Source organism: Macadamia integrifolia, chromosome 1 (genome assembly GCF_013358625.1).
Source record: "Macadamia integrifolia cultivar HAES 741 chromosome 1, SCU_Mint_v3, whole genome shotgun sequence".
In the NCBI taxonomy this organism is placed as follows: domain Eukaryota; kingdom Viridiplantae; phylum Streptophyta; class Magnoliopsida; order Proteales; family Proteaceae; genus Macadamia; species Macadamia integrifolia.
In genome coordinates, this window is record NC_056557.1 from 8,084,251 (window position 1) to 8,100,146 (window position 15,896).

At 35.8% G+C, this 15,896-nt stretch overlaps 2 protein-coding genes across 20 annotated transcripts; both read left to right on the forward strand.

Moving 5' to 3' along the window:
* The first annotated feature begins 2,478 nt into the window (after positions 1-2,478).
* On the forward strand, positions 2,479-7,511 carry LOC122075379 (UMP-CMP kinase 4-like). Of its 19 annotated transcripts, none has more exons than XM_042640379.1 (9): positions 2,479-2,585; positions 2,707-2,800; positions 4,570-4,687; positions 5,158-5,374; positions 5,478-5,634; positions 5,805-5,885; positions 6,039-6,146; positions 6,766-6,827; positions 7,109-7,511. In XM_042640379.1, the coding sequence occupies exons 5-9, from the start codon at positions 5,482-5,484 to the stop codon at positions 7,161-7,163; spliced, it is 459 nt and encodes a 152-aa protein (XP_042496313.1). In that variant the 5' UTR covers positions 2,479-2,585; positions 2,707-2,800; positions 4,570-4,687; positions 5,158-5,374; positions 5,478-5,481; the 3' UTR covers positions 7,164-7,511. The 19 variants fall into 19 exon arrangements, 9 of the variants coding, with proteins under 9 accessions (XP_042496313.1, XP_042496338.1, XP_042496322.1 ...); XM_042640404.1 differs by having other exon boundaries at positions 4,579-4,687; XR_006139256.1 differs by lacking the exon at positions 2,479-2,585 and adding an exon at positions 6,242-6,405 and having other exon boundaries at positions 2,592-2,800; positions 5,755-5,885; positions 6,044-6,146.
* Positions 7,512-13,991: 6,480 nt separating this feature from the next.
* LOC122076269 (aspartic proteinase PCS1-like) lies at positions 13,992-15,503 on the forward strand. The gene has a single exon (XM_042641594.1). It carries the CDS (start codon positions 14,027-14,029, stop codon positions 15,395-15,397), a length of 1,371 nt encoding a protein of 456 aa, XP_042497528.1. The 5' UTR covers positions 13,992-14,026; the 3' UTR covers positions 15,398-15,503.
* Positions 15,504-15,896: the final 393 nt, after the last annotated feature.

Consider the following 15,896-nt stretch of genomic DNA (forward strand, 5'->3'; position numbering starts at 1 on the left):
TTTTTTTTTTTTTTTTGGTTAATCAAGGTGTCCGACTCAATTTACGCGCAGCTCGACTATTCTTTGAGGATATCAAATATGAGACTATGTATCTATCCACATAATCCCCAATTCACCCTAACTATTTGAGCAACCTATGGATGGGTTCGTCCTCCTCCTTTTGATTATGCTTTTATATTTATCTCACTCAACGAACTCTTTAAAGTTTAAAGTGATGTTTGATTTTAATTTATGAACATAAATGGTGTTAAGGAGGTGTCGACATAAATTGTAAAAAACTAAAATGACCCAAAATAATCTTTTTTGGTAACGAGATGACCCAAGTTCTTGTATATATAAAAACATTTCAAATAATAATAATAATAATAATAATAATAATAATAATAATAATAATAATAATAATAATAATAATAACTATTTCAATTTGAAGAGTATATAATTCAACATTGCATTTTTTTATGAACCTTTAATTTGAATTATGGCTATTCATATAACATTTTAAATTATAACAAATAGGAAAATTATCTTGTACCATCCTATTTCTAAACTATATATAACATATCACCCTAATTTGCCCAAAATATCAATCACATCCCTAAAGTATAACGTTGTTAGCTTATAATTGAAAAAGACCCTTTTGACCCTGTTGTGTCTCTCTTCATCTTCATCTTCTTCGTTTCTCATTCTACAGATTTAACAGAGATCGCATTTCTCACAGGCATTTTTACACACAACTGACACACATTAAGAGCCTCTTCTAACCCATCCTCCCTGATCTCTATCCCTCTCCCTATTTCTTCTTCTTCTCCTTGTTCTTGTCGTTATTCTCTTGCTCTTTCTCTATGAATCTGATCATGTAAATCAACTGCTTCCTAGAAGAGATATCCATGAAGTGGGGTAATAATGAAAAATTTCCTTGAATTCCAGTTCCTACTGGTTTTTCATCTAAAAAATGGCTCCAAGTATTCCATGAAACGTTTGTTGTTTGTAATAGATGGGCATTCATCCGGGAGCTCATAGTTCTAAAAAAGTTTGACACCATCAAATCTTTTCTTGAAAACAACCAATGTAAAGAAGTTGAAACCACGTACATCAATGACACTAGAACTTTTCAGGAATAATGAAACAGGAGTAGCAGACTTTATTAAGCTACTTGGGTTAGAACAAAATCCAAAGAGTGGTCCTGAAATTTGAGCCCATAAATGAGCCTTTTGAAAAATGGGTGTCCTTCGGCCGCAAGAGCATCAAAGAAGCCCGAGTTCTGCACTATGACACAGCCGAGAGCTTTCGCACCAGAATGCAACAATTGGTGACCCATTAGCTCCTTAAACAAATGGAAGGGAATTTGGTATTTTAGTTGCACGAAACCACCAAAAGGATTGAAGGTATAAAAGGAACCACATAAGTAGACATCGGCTTCAGAAATTGAGGGCGAACGTCGTTTTTGCAAGACATGAGGGGTTGTAGAGGGTGTAGCTGCCATTGGAAGAGCTTGAACCTAAACTAAACCTCTCACTCTGTATCCTGTTAGGACATATTGAGTTATGTTAAGAGGATGTGAGTAACGGCTTTTATTTTTGGCTTCATCTTTACAAGGTTGCCATTAATTAACACTGAGAGAGAGAGCCTAAATCTGCAACTCAATGTTTTGGGGGAGATTCCCTAGTCCTGTAACTCATTGTTTTGGGGGTTTTACATGGAAGGGTAAAATAGTAAGTTTGTCCTTTCTTAAGGGTAAACTTGCCATTTAGAAAATAGCAACCACAGCACGTCACCACTTAATGATTTTGCTCTAACAGAATGGATTTAAGAGTCATTTTTTTTCGCAAATCAGGTACCTACTAGATATTTTAGGCAAATTAGGGTGGTATGTCATATATAATTTAGAAATAGGGTGGTACAAGATAATTTTCCTAACAAATATTATGGTACAATATAATTTTAGATCACTCTATTTATAGCTTCAAAAAGAATTTTAACTATAAAGAGTTCAACTTTATGTTTTTAAAAATTTTTAAGATGCTAATTAAATGGTTGTGATCCAAATCAAATGTGGTGTTCAACGGTATCCTTCCAAGTAATTTTTTGTAATAAATTTAGAAACTTGGGGCATTTTAATAGTTTTATTATCGAATGTTACCATATCCTTACCATCAAACCATTTGTGTTAAGGTATCGTAAACAAAATATTAACACTAGGTAACGAGTGCAATTTACCCACATTCTATTGACCATAGTTATTAAATCGAGATTTCTTGCATTTTTGTCGTTAGATGGTGCTCCCAAGGGCAAGGATAACTTCGTTGGGAAAAAGAAAAAATGGTAGAAACCATATAGTCCCTACACAAGTGCAAGAGTCAATGAAAGCATAGATAGAGGCATCAACAGGGGTGAGTTATTTTATAAATTGATCCACTGTGGATACCAAGAACTTTCAACCCTAATTACTTTAGTACTGACTCGGTTATTCAGTCGGATCAGCTGAGCAGCGAGTGATTCTATTTTCCGAGTGGGAACGGTAGCGAACAAAACCTGTTTGGTGTTCCCGCGGGACAAAAACCGAAAAAGTATGAACGGTTTAGGCTGTGAGTACTGTTTCTTTCTCATTCCCCAACTCCCCTAAGCCCTAATTCCTACCAATCTAGGTCTTCACATCTTCTTCTTCTACTCCTAGTAATCTCTTTAAATTGCTTCACTGCATTTCAGGCTAAGGAGAACAAATCAGAGGTTCTATTCAATTCAAAGTATTTCATTAATTTGCAGTGAAGTAGAAGGGTTTTGATTGATCTGAACCAGTAAGGTATGTGTGCTTTTTCAGTTGCTAATTGTCTTTCTTTTCTTGCTTTGTTGTCTTGGTTCTATTTTACTTAGGTCTTTACATTGATAGGCTTTTTTCTTTCTCTTGTTCTCAATCAAATGACGTATTCTCTCATTTCCATTACCCTGTTTTTGAATCTGAACCCGGAGGAGAACCAAAACCCATTACTTTTTAACTGATCATAAGAAGAAAAATAACGTGATTACCTCAATGATTAGGTTTAAAATCACAATTGCATTCCTTCTTATTCCATGTTGCAGCGAAGGGGCACTTCATCCCATCTTCTGGCTAGTGACCCAGCTTTCTTCCTCTTCTGCCTGTCCTGTCCATGGCTGGTAGTCTTTCAGTACCAGCGCGTTCTGCTATTCCTAATAAATTAATAAGTGTCTTCAAAGATTCTATTCTGCAGTTATTTCTGCTTTAGAGCAGGTACATTATCGATATATTTTATCAGAGTCTTTCTTGTTCTTTGTGATTCTAGATCAGTCTAAACTTTGATTCTTATTCAGATTCTCTTCCAATGGTTTCTGATTTTTCTGTTTGATATGAGTGTGTTCTGTTTGGCTTTGCAATGTGGACTAGCTAATGTGTGTTAGTAATAGTTTAGAAGTCCTTCTGATTTTGGACTCAATTTGAGTTTCAAAATTTTTGTTAGGATGGGTTGCACCAGGATCGGTTTTAAACTAAGATTTGGAATCCAGTGCCCCCAAAAAAGAAAGGAAATATTATGAGTTTGTTGCGACTCCTACTGTTGATTTTAAGGAATTGATTCTGCCAACTATGAAAACATCTTCCCCAAGTAGATGGCTTTTGAAGCTGCTCTTCTCAAGTAGATTGGGTTATCAGCTAGTTCAATTGGAGGATTAAGTATCCCAATCGATTCTGCTCAAGGACAACTAATTAGCCAACATATTTTGTGGAAAATTATCTCCAAATTTGATTAGAGTCTGAGCCAACATGTTTCCAAATTTGAAGAGGATATCGTCAAGAGTGTTAAGCCAATATTCTTCCTACATGATAGGGATTGACCAGCTGTCTTTTTTGGGAAGAGATTGGCCATATCAACTATCCTTATTTGAAGAGATATTACCAGAAGAGTAATTGCTGTAATCAATTTTTATCATTATAAGGTTGTGGCTGTAATCTGAAGGTAACGATATAATGATGAAAGAAATTTTGCTTTGTGCATCCCCATTGTCCTGAGAGAGGCTGTGACAGAGAGTCAAAATATGATTAGAGGCTGTTGGTGAGGGAGACCACCCCATGTCCTTCTTTCCCTTATTCTCTCATTCTCTGTTTTATTTTTCAATCGATCTGAAGATTATTCGAATGAGTAAATCTTCTGTCGAACAAGATCTTGACTACTGACTCCAACCATGTGGCCTACGTATAAAGGGGATCCTCCTTGTCTTCTTTTGCTGGAAGATTTTGCTCAACTTAATTGGGGTTGTATCATTGTCCATCCAAGGTGTATGTGCTCCTCTTTCAATCTCTTATGGGGGATTACAATGTTCCTTTCGTCATATCTGTGATTAATCTTCAAATTAGAACATAATGTATCTTTATTGCCTGCTTCATTGACAATAATGCAAACTCAGATCTTTTCCCCTGTTTTTTGAATTTTCTGTTTTTCACATTTTACACCGTATTCAATTAGAAGCCTGCTGGTTGCTTCTTATGGCTACTTATTCTTTGGATTAATTTTGGAAGAAGTATGAGCTAAGTTTGCAGTGTGATGATTTTTTGAATAGGTGGTGCAGGAAGTGGAAAGGGAACCCAGTGTGCGAAAATTGTTGAACACTTCGGATTTACCCATCTCAGCGCTGGAGATCTTCTTAAAGCAGAAATGGAATCTGATTCGGAAAATGGGTGTGCACATGCACTTTAAAGCATGACATTACAGTTATTATGTATCTGGATTGGGTTAATTGGAGAGCTAATAACATAGAAAAGATGAATCTTGTGCACATGCAATTTTATGTGAATTTATGTTCTTTTTTAGTTCCATATCTTGTTATTCATTTTAGTCTCCAATACTTGCTCTATCCTTTCTTGGACATTTTCCAATGTCATTGGAGAATCTTTTCAAAATTTTCAGTATTCTTCATTAGCTGAATGGATAAAAGAAAATTTTCCTCCATACTTTTTCATTGAAATATTTTTCATCTAGTTTTAAAATATTCATACTATATAGTAGATATACAAAATATTTGGATCTGAAATTTTTATTCCTATCACTGTCAGTCTGAGAATTTCAATTGATAATAGTTTGTGTAGTTGCATAAATAATAAAAAGTTCATTTCATTTTTATAATTCTTGCTGATATTTATCCTTGCAGATCTCCAGAGAGACTAATTCCATCCAAGTAACCCCGAAAATGAGATTTCTAACTCATTCTTCTTTCTGTTTTATGCCTATGCCAAGCCTTGACCCTTGGTCCTTAAGGTTGATCACTTCATTAACGCACCAATGAGGTTACAAAGAAGCTGGTCATCTTTCCTTTGTTTGATTCTTTTCTTTGGATTGGCCACAAATTCTTTCTTCTTATTATGAAGGTATTTTTGTTATGTCTTCTTGGCTTAGCAAGCATGTATCTTTGCATAAAAAAAAAAAGAATCAAAATAAACAAGCATGTCTCTAACATTTTCTTCTCAACAGTACCATGATCAGAAATATGCGGAAGGAAGGGAAGATTGTTCCTTCTGAGGTAACAATTAAGCTTCTCCAGCAAGCAATGCAGGAGAGTGGAAACAACAAATTTCTTATTGATGGCTTCCCTCGTAATGAAGAGAATCTTGCTGCATTTGAGAACGTTGTAAGCTCGCATTGACTCTCAAAAATCATGGATTATTTTCATTAGCGTCTGGTTCCTGCCATTTTTTGTTATTTTGATTTCTGTTTAACTATCTAACTCATATGCTATGTGTCTTGTCAGTTAGAATTCCCTTTACTTTCATGCGGGGATAACGGAAAACTGTCTTGTAGATGAATATTGAACCAGACTTTGTTCTGTTCTTTAAATGTTCAGAGGAGGAGAGGAAAAGACGCATTTTAAATAGGAACCAGGTTTGAGAAGTTGCATCCTTTTAGTGTCTTATCACCCAAGTATCTTTTTACATCATATTCACAAAGTCATCTCAACAAAAGCTACCCCAACATTATGTTCATGTTATGTTCCTCATTTTTGTTTACATTTTTTTTTTGGGTTGAACTCTGGAGGGAAGAGATGATGATAACATTGATACAATACTAAAGCGGTTTAAAGTTTATGAAGAATGCACTCTACCTATAATTGAATATTACAGATCAAAGGTCAAGATTTGTGAGGTAATTATATGTTCATGATTTCTTTCTTTATTTGGGAGGTTTCTCATTTGACTGAGGAAAACATAATTTTTTTTATATATATAAATTTGGACTAGGATATCTGATGAGGACGGGCCTCGGCACAATGGTAAGTTGGCTCCATTGCAACCTGGTGGTTGTGGATTCGAGTCTGGAAACAGTTTCTCCGTGAAGCAGGGGTAAAACTGCGTACATTATGATCTTCCCTAAGCCCTGCAGTGGTGGGAGCCTTATGCACTGGGTACACCTTTTTTCGACATAGGATTTCTAATGATTAGGAAGACAACTGCTAGTGCAGTGGGTTGGTACCCTACCAATAGAGTGTGGCATCCCAAGAGGTCATGGGGTCGAATCTCCTACACTGTTTAAAAAATTGGAATCAGAGTCGGTCATGACCGATCTGGCCAATCTGGCTGATACTGATTTGATTCCAGTCAATTCTGGCTGACTAGGAACAGAATCGACACTGACTGATTTGATTCCTGATCCCTATTTACCTGCTCTCCTGTTTTCATCGTGTGCTTTAAGGCACCCCCCCTCCCCTCTCCCCTTTTGTCTCATATTAGCAGGTAGACATCTGCTAACTGGTGCTACTTTTCAGATTGATGCTGAAAGACCTGTTCAAGAAGTTTTTGAGGTGATCTCTCGTCAGCTAGTGGAAAGGTAAGAAGAGCTGAGATGAGAAAATAAGAAATTACTTCTCTTTTTATGGGTGGGATTTTTTGTTACAAGTAAGCAGAATCATTTCCCCCCTGTGGCTACAGCACATGTAAAGCGCCTTTTGATCTTACGAAAAAGATATCAAGACCTGAACCTACATAGATTCTGAGGGAAATTCTAATTAAAATGCTCAGATAATATAATATTTTGATGACTTTCCCAATAAGTTCTCTCTAGGACAATTTAAATATCAATTTTGACATGGTCATGCATTATATTTGCAGGATATCTGCAGGAACCGATGTTGAGGTCTGTGGGAAAGAAGATATGGCTGTTTAGAACTATACAATTAGGTAGCGCTCCTGTGGCAGTCTTCAGGCATTTTAATTGTTACAATAAGGAAATAAAATAGAAGGTTTAGAGGTTTTTATCATTATTATTATTATTATATATTTTTTTTTATAACTTTGCTTTCGAACGAGTTGTGTTGATTTTGCAGGGAAGGAGTGAATTAGCAATTCTCCAAATAGAACTGACTACTGAAAAGTGTTTGATACCTCATTATTTTGTGGGTTCTTCTATCTCCCAAGAAATTCTTGCATAGGAACCTTGTGCTATTTCTTTGTTCATTGGTTTATAGTCCTTGTGCATATGATATGGAAGGAAAGTTTTATGGTTCTGAAAGATAATTCATAGTGCTTGTGCATATAATATGGAAGGAAAGTCTGGTTCTTAAACCTTACCTTTTGGGATACCCTTTACAGTACACAATCATATACCTAATGAGGAGATTCTCTCTTCACCATGGGTTAAGAGAAATTGGGTCCATTTTTTTTTATATTTATTTGAACAGTTTAGAAAGGAATGCATTTGAAGCAGAATTGAAAAATATCTCTCAAATGGGGTTCTTGAAAAAGTCATGAGAAAATACCTGTGATCATGGCTCCATACTTCTCAGTTCCATCCATATTGCATGGTTCAAACCAATAACTATACAGACGACATGCATTAGACACAGATCACATGCACCATATTCATGGAAGCATACAGGGTTCTAGTGTTGTAGACTCAACAATCTGATACAAGTTCTCTCTCATACTACAATAAATTTCTATTGAAATAATACCAATCAGGATAAGATTCGATTGATGTTTCTATGTGGGGAATGGGGGAAGCTTAAGGTGGTCCAAAGAGCATGGGCATCAAGAAGTGTGGGATCAGCCTGCATGTGCATACAATGTGGAGAGAAGCTTAAAGACTAGTTATGGGTCTAGACTCTAGTGTTACAAAGCCTTGTCTGTGTTTGTTCATGAATCTAGGGCTCCCCTTCTTATTGATTTGAGTAGCTTAGTAGCTCCAAAAATTGACTAATTATGTGATTAGTATTATCAAAAAGAGCAATGCAAGTGAGGCAACTTTTTATTCCTGAACAGCCTCTTCACCACCCTGCATTCAGAATCAAAGAAACTATTTTAAAACCCTAGAGTCATCATAGTGATACTTTGATTCCATAAATAGGCTGGTCAATGAGAGGCAAAGTATGAGGTGGTCCTTGGCATTTTCTATCCAATTTGCAACAAATTTGTTGTTGTTCCTGGGTAATCTGATTGACCGATCACCTAATTGGATTGATTTTGACATAATTAAAGATACATCGAGGAGATGCATGAATGGAGAGGGAAATGATGAGAATATTGGATTTTACGGCATTACGTGGAAAGTACTCCTCAAGTATATGACGGCACTAAGGAGCCGAGATGTGGGACTATAATTCCCAATATCTCAACACTCTTCCTCGTGTAGTTTGGGCATGCCTGGTTCTATTCATGGAAAGACAATTTAGGGAGAACAACAAACGAATCTTGGCTATTATACCATGCTCGGGGGTCCAATTCAAAATCCAATCCATGCCAGATTGGATCAGGACTACAGTTTTGGTAGAATTCGAAGAAGACAGTCAACCCTAATCAACTTTTGAAGTTGATAGGTTGGTGGGATAGTGAAGGATCTGTGCCCATATACAAAGTATCAGTGAAATGATCAATTCATGCGTCTTATGGTACCAAAGCTAAAAAATTGCACTAGTTTAATTTCTTACACCAAAAGAAGAAGAAAAAAAAAGAGGAGAATTTTTTGTCCTTGGATTTGAGTTGCAATATGTTTTTAACATCCAAGAATTACTGAAATTGGAAGGAGATTTTTCACCAAAAGATGAACTTATGGTCATGATCTATCTAATAGCTTTCTAAAGATTGGGGGGGGGGGCAAAGGAAGCACTGTTTCAAAATTTGGAATCGAATCGGTTGAATCGGTCTATTCAGATTGGAATCGCTTGTGAATTATCCAAAGGATTCCTGTTGACTCCGGACGATTCTGACTGATTCTCATCAATTCCATTCAACTCAGATCAAAATCGACACTGACCAATTAAATACCCGATTCCGATTTTCATAACCCTAAAAGGAAGGCTGTAAGCATCGATTCTTCTCTCTACTTAAGTTATTCTGTTGTGACTTGTTAGATTGATTGTTTGGTTGGTTAGATATTGGATTTACTGATTAAAAATAAATGGAAAAGGTTCTTCGAGTCTCTCTAGACAGGTAATGCTAGCACTTCTATGTCTATCTACCTCATATAAAATAATCTTTATATTATTTTATCGCATCTTATTGGTTTCCTCTCTATGCTTCTTAGTCAGAGAACATTCTCCCAAAAATAAATAACAGAGACAAAGAACTTTGTTTTTCTTTTCTTATATAGGAAGAAACATGTGCACTTATTTTGTTTTCTAGCTTCAAGTGCAGTAATATCTATAATCCCTCTTGATTGATTTATAGTAAGTCTTTGGATTTTATACAAAATTCATTTTAATCATGATTGGATTCACTTAGTGAATGAAGTTTAATTGGGTTTGGATCTGTCTTAATTTTTTCTTGTCTTTTTCATTTTTTCAGGATTAAAATTTAAAACAAATCAATGATTATACAATATATGAAGATAATTGTCTTGTATTAGTTGATTGTTTAGGATTATAAAATAAAGTCCCCTTTGTAGCTACTTAAACAACTTTAGTATGAAAAGGACACTTGGATCATTATAAGATGGCTTAACAAATAAATAACAATGAAAATGAATTGGAAATACTCTAGAATCCTTTGGTGCAGATAAGTTGACAGGAATATGAGTTGTCATTGTCTTATGTGAAATGACAGAATTTATCTTTATTGATTTTTTTTTATTATAAAATAGTAAAAAAATGAGATTATAATTTATTTTTTCACCAACTTTCATTATAATTAGATTTTCTGTACATATAGTAGTTAATTTTTATGAGATAAAGATCATCCAAATTTGAATGTGCATTCCAACCACGTAATTTTCTGTCGGTCATAATGGAAAATACATGCTTGGTATTCTTTTAAGGTTATGAGTTTTAACCATCTAATGTTATATTTTATCATTTATGATGAAAAAAAATTGTTTGTTGAAGTTTTTGTTGTAAATAGATGAGAGTTAGAGTTATCTTGATTTAATGGCTACAAACTTGAATATACTGTAGTATAAGAATGCTTCACAAACACTCATGATCTAATCTGTTGAGTCATTTCACCGGTCGTTTTCTTTAAGATTGTAGTTTTTGTTGTAAATAGATGAGAGTCTGTTGAGTCATTTTACCGGCCATTTTCTTTAAGATTGTAGATGCTCCTTACGACGTAAAATAAGAAGAGAGAGAGAGAGAGAGAGAGAGAGAGAGGACGTCGTCTTAAGTGGTATCTCTTGAAGAGTGAAGTTGAACCTTTCTTTTATGTAACCCTATCATTGTATAGTTCCCATTATATTATATAAGCTTCAGTTAACCCTCTCCCAAAACTAATATGGGTCTAAAGTTTTTGTTCTCTCTTTACTTCATCAAAAGAAACATCAAGAAAATCTTGAGTTCAATACCCGTGGAAATTAAACATCGTAAAACCTCTCAAAAGATGTATTTTGAAACTTCTTTTTTATAAAATTATTTTCTGTTATAATTTTACCATACAAAAATGAGAGTAATTTATCGACCAACGGCGATCACAGATGCCGCCATGGCAAGTAACTAGGGCTATCAATAGTGATGACTGATGAGATAGGCCAACCCCTACTCATGATAAACTTAATACAACCAACCCATTACACCCTAGATAACCACCTCTCACATGCATGAAAAAGATTTGGCTTTCTTCCATTTTTGGTGAAAGTTTGGAAAAAGATCTAAAATATGTCAATTCCTATTTCTTCATGTTCCATATGTTATCATATAAGAAATGTGAACCCATGTACACTACAGTCTTTGTTATTATATGGTCCGTGAATTACTTTCCATAAGTTTGGTGGTCCCGTGACTGTTTTACATTATATATCAACAATACTTTGGTGTCCCTTTAGTTTGTTTCTTTCTCCTTCTTCCATCTTTTAATTAATTAAAGGCTTTCAGATGAAGCTTAAAAGAGAAAAAGTAAGAGACTTAGATGATTGCAAGTCTCACCCTTTATTGCCCTAATTCATGTTTTCTTTTAGGTGGAAAGTAGTAAACACCCCACCCTCCTCCGCTATACATGCTTGTACTTAGAAGTTAGAACCCAAGAAAAAAAGAAAATTATTATATACGTTGCACAAATTTCTAATTCTCATGACTTTCTGTTGAAATTTTGTGAACCTATAAATCCCAAGTTCCCTTATTTACATGTCAAGTTTCACTTGAAATTGAATTGACCAAGTGGCAATTTTTAGGTTAGAAGAATCCAAAACTATTGTCTGAATGATTAAAATCAAGAGGGGATACACAGAGATAGGTTGTTGAATTTGAGTATGAAACTTGATACAATGCCTATCCATAATATTCTTTATATATGTCGAACGGTTAGAATTATGATATAACCTATCCACATGGCACAAATAGATTTTCGAGTACGAAAGATTTTCATTAGTACAAAGTAGAAACATTTTGCCTTAAATTTATAGAGAAATGTTTTCTGTCTTGAAGTGTTACCACTGTTCCAACATCCTGGCCAATGAGAGTGCTTGCTTGGGCATCAACCAAGAGGGGAGCGGTAGTCATTTTGCACCGACATATGTCTGAAAACAAAGGTGTGCTCCTGGAAAGAAAATGCATTCCCTATATTTATATAGGGAAAATGTTCCCTGGTCCATCAGGGGAGGGTATGCTTGCACCTTCTCTCTCTCTTTCCCCTCCTCATCATATTAAATATACGTGCTGCCTTCTTATGCATAAGTTCATTTTGCAGCATCTCATTGGTGCGTTCCTCTATGCTGCTTACTCAAGAGAACCCTCTCCCATTTATATATTTTTAGAAAATATGGGAAACATTTTGGCCATTTTCAATGTATGGAGAGCTATCTTGTCCATTTTGCATGTTACAAAGATTGAGTGTGTGCTCTAGATTGGCCATGTAACAAACTCCATCATAGTACCACATTTTGTAAAAAATTTCCTTTTGTTTTATCAATTATCCAAATTGTTCAAAGAATACAATTTTTTAATGAGTTTGAAACTTTTAACATGCGTAGAAGTTCGATTAAGCCAAAAATTAAAAATAAATAGAATATAACGTAAATAACATGTTCACAAAATTTGAGACCCAACACAAGCAAAGTCTTAGCAAGAAAAAAACTAAGAGGAGCATAATAGCTAGTTTCTATTGTTGGCAATCAATGTTAGGGCACCCACCCAATGCAGCAAATAAATTACTTTCTTAGATCAATAAAGAGATTACAATTGCTAGTTTGAGCTTCACATGTAAAAAGTCTAGTCTGTGCTTGTATTGTTCAAACAACAAACTTGCCCAGCTACCCAAAGCTTCATCTTGTGAAGTAATGAACAATAGAATCCACAGCAAATCAGAAAAATCTTCTGTTGTTTAAGAACTCTTATTATAACCAAAAAAGCCGGTTCAATAGTGCTTGCTAGCCATAGATTTTAAAGCTCGAAAGAACATTAATTAAGAAAAAGTTCAAAATCCAAAGGGCTTGTAGTGTCAGTTTCTGGTGTTCATAAAACAAAGGATCAAAACTAAAAGGTTGGCTCATGGCTGCTTCAAATAATGGCAACAAATGGAATATGGGGGAGGGTGTTTCAGTCTTTATATATATAGTAATCAAACAATGATGTGATGTGTGGATTTTTCACACAACCCCACACTATTGGTGTGGAAGGAATCTCCTATGCTACACCAATGATGGCGTAAATGGCATCTTGGAGAAGAGACCCTCAAATATTAGAAATGAGAGAAAAATGGCTTTGGGGAATGCGCTAATGAGGTTATTGTATGTAGAAGAGCAGTGAAATCATTTTATGTGAAGAACAAAGAGATAGACAAAAGATGCTACTGTCCCATGCCTCGACAGCTCAGAGAAAGTTTTCCAATTAAAAAAAATTCCTGTGAGAGGGAGGCCAATGCGAAATTGACACCAATGATGTTGGAAGAAGCTTTCATGCCACACTATTGACAATTCATAAAATAGTATTATGTACAAAAGATTCAAATCTGGAAGGAAAAATAAATAATAAATGCTCAATTTGCTTGAAGGGGAATTTAAAGAAAAGGGAAATTAAATTTTTATATTTAAAAAAAGAATATTTATAATCATTAACCCATTTGATTTAATGTGATTATACAAACTACTTGATTTTTTTAACCATATTTGGTAATGATATATTTTATATGTAATTTTTATTTTACATATTATAGCAAAGGGTTTTTGATTTAAAGTAAAATGAAAATTTATAACCAAATATGGAATGATTTGAAATAATTATACAGTTACATGGGGTAATAATTACATATATATATATATATGTGTTTTTTTAAATATGAAATTTTCACTTCTCTTCCTTTTAGTTTTCTTCGCAACCAAATATAGCTTAACGTAAATAAGGGGTACTAGTGTCTTCTTACGCCTAACTTTTTTAAATTAGAAGATAAACAATCATCACCATAATTTATTTTGGTAAACAATCGTCAGCATAATTAATAATAACGATCAAATAACGCGTTCAATTTTGGCGTTTTATGTTCACCCTCTTCACTTTCCGACCATTAAAATTCAAACAGTATAAATAGAAAGTTTACCAAAAAAACAGTATAAATAGAACCAAAACCCAAACCCAAATTTCTTCAGTCCCCACCCCACCACCATCCACAACCATGGCTCTCTGCAACTCTCTCCTTCTCCTCCTCCTTTTCCTCTCCCTCTCTTCTCTCTTCATCCTCTCAAAACAAGAAACCCAAAACCCTAAACCCAAACCTTCTTTAAATTTCTCTCTTTCTTTCCCTCTCTCATCTCTCCCTCTCTCTCCCTCTTCTCCTTCTTCTTCTTCTCCTCTCCTCACTTTCTCATCAACCAAACAACCCCCTCAAACCAACCCAAATGCTTACAGATCTTCCTTCAAGTATACAATGGCTTTGATCGTTTCTCTCCCTATAGGGACCCCACCACAGACCCAACAGATGGTCTTAGACACCGGAAGCCAGTTATCATGGATCCAATGCAACAAGAAATCAACGGTCACAAATCCTCCAAAGCCTCCTCTTTCATCGTCTTCCTTTGATCCTTCTCGCTCCTCCACCTTCTCTGTTCTACCCTGTAACCATCCAATCTGTAAACCCCAAATTCCCGATTTTACCCTCCCAACCTCCTGCGACCAAAACCGTCTCTGCCACTACTCTTACTTCTACGCCGACGGGACTTTAGCTGAGGGCAATCTCGTCAGAGAAAAAATTACCTTCTCAAGCGCTCAAGCCACTCCTCCTTTGATCCTTGGTTGTGCTGAGAAATCTACAGATTCCTCCACGGAGGGTATTTTGGGAATGAATCTTGGACGGCTCTCGTTTGCTGCTCAAGCCAAGGTTTCCAAGTTCTCTTATTGTGTTCCGGTTCGACCGAACCGGTTGGTGGGGCAACCACCGGTTGGGTCTTTCTACCTCGGAAATAATCCAAGTTCTGGTGCGTTTCGGTACGTTGACTTGATGATTTTCGATCGGAGTCAAAGTCAACGCATGCCTAATTTCGACCCGTTGGCGTATACGGTAGGGATGGAAGGGATACGGATTGGGGCGAAACGGTTGGATATTCCTCGAACCGTTTTCAGGCCGGATGCGGGTGGTTCCGGTCAGACCATGATCGATTCCGGCACGGAGTTCACGTTCTTGGTGGATGCAGCGTATGCTAAGGTGAAGGAGGAGATCATGAGGTTGGTGGGGTCCAGGGTGAAGAAAGGGTTTGTTTATGGACAAGCGTTGGATATCTGCTTTGATGGAGATGCTGCGGAGATCGGACGGTTAGTGGGGGACGTAGTGTTGGAGTTTGAGAAAGGGGTAGAGATTGTGGTGGGGAAGGATAGGTTGTTGGCTGATGTAGGTGGTGGGGTCCACTGCTTGAGCATCGGTCAGTCGAATTTACTTGGAGTGGCGAGCAATATAATTGGGAATGTTCATCAGCAGAACCTATGGGTCGAGTTTGACCTCACCAATCGTAGAGTTGGGTTCGGAAGAGCAGATTGTAGCAGATCAGCCTAAAAGATACTCTTTTATCCTAATCGGACGGTGTATATATCTTTCTCTCCATATCTTTATATTATCAGGAAAAAAAAAATTTTACTGTCAAATGGTTTGGTTTTGATTATTTGTTGGTTTCAATTCGGTTCAAGATACAAAATGTAGAAATCAATATCAAACCAAACTAAATCGATAGTAGGAAAACGTTTAGAAACCAAAATCAAATCGATTCAATTCGGTTTCAGTTTCATTTTGAGTTCCTTATCTGGTTTAAATTTGTGTTCATATTAAATTCCGGTCTTTTTTTAGGTATTTCAACCAATTTTTCATACCTTCACCAACAAAAATTTTTTTTATTTATTTATTAAGGACATGATCTACCAAACTTTTATATAAACAATTAATAAAAAGTACTAGAATTTATCATCCATATTTATTGAAATTATAATAACTAATGGGAGAGGCGTTTCTTTCTTGTGGGGTGAGCATGGCCATGATGCGGAGTGCACAAGAAAGAATC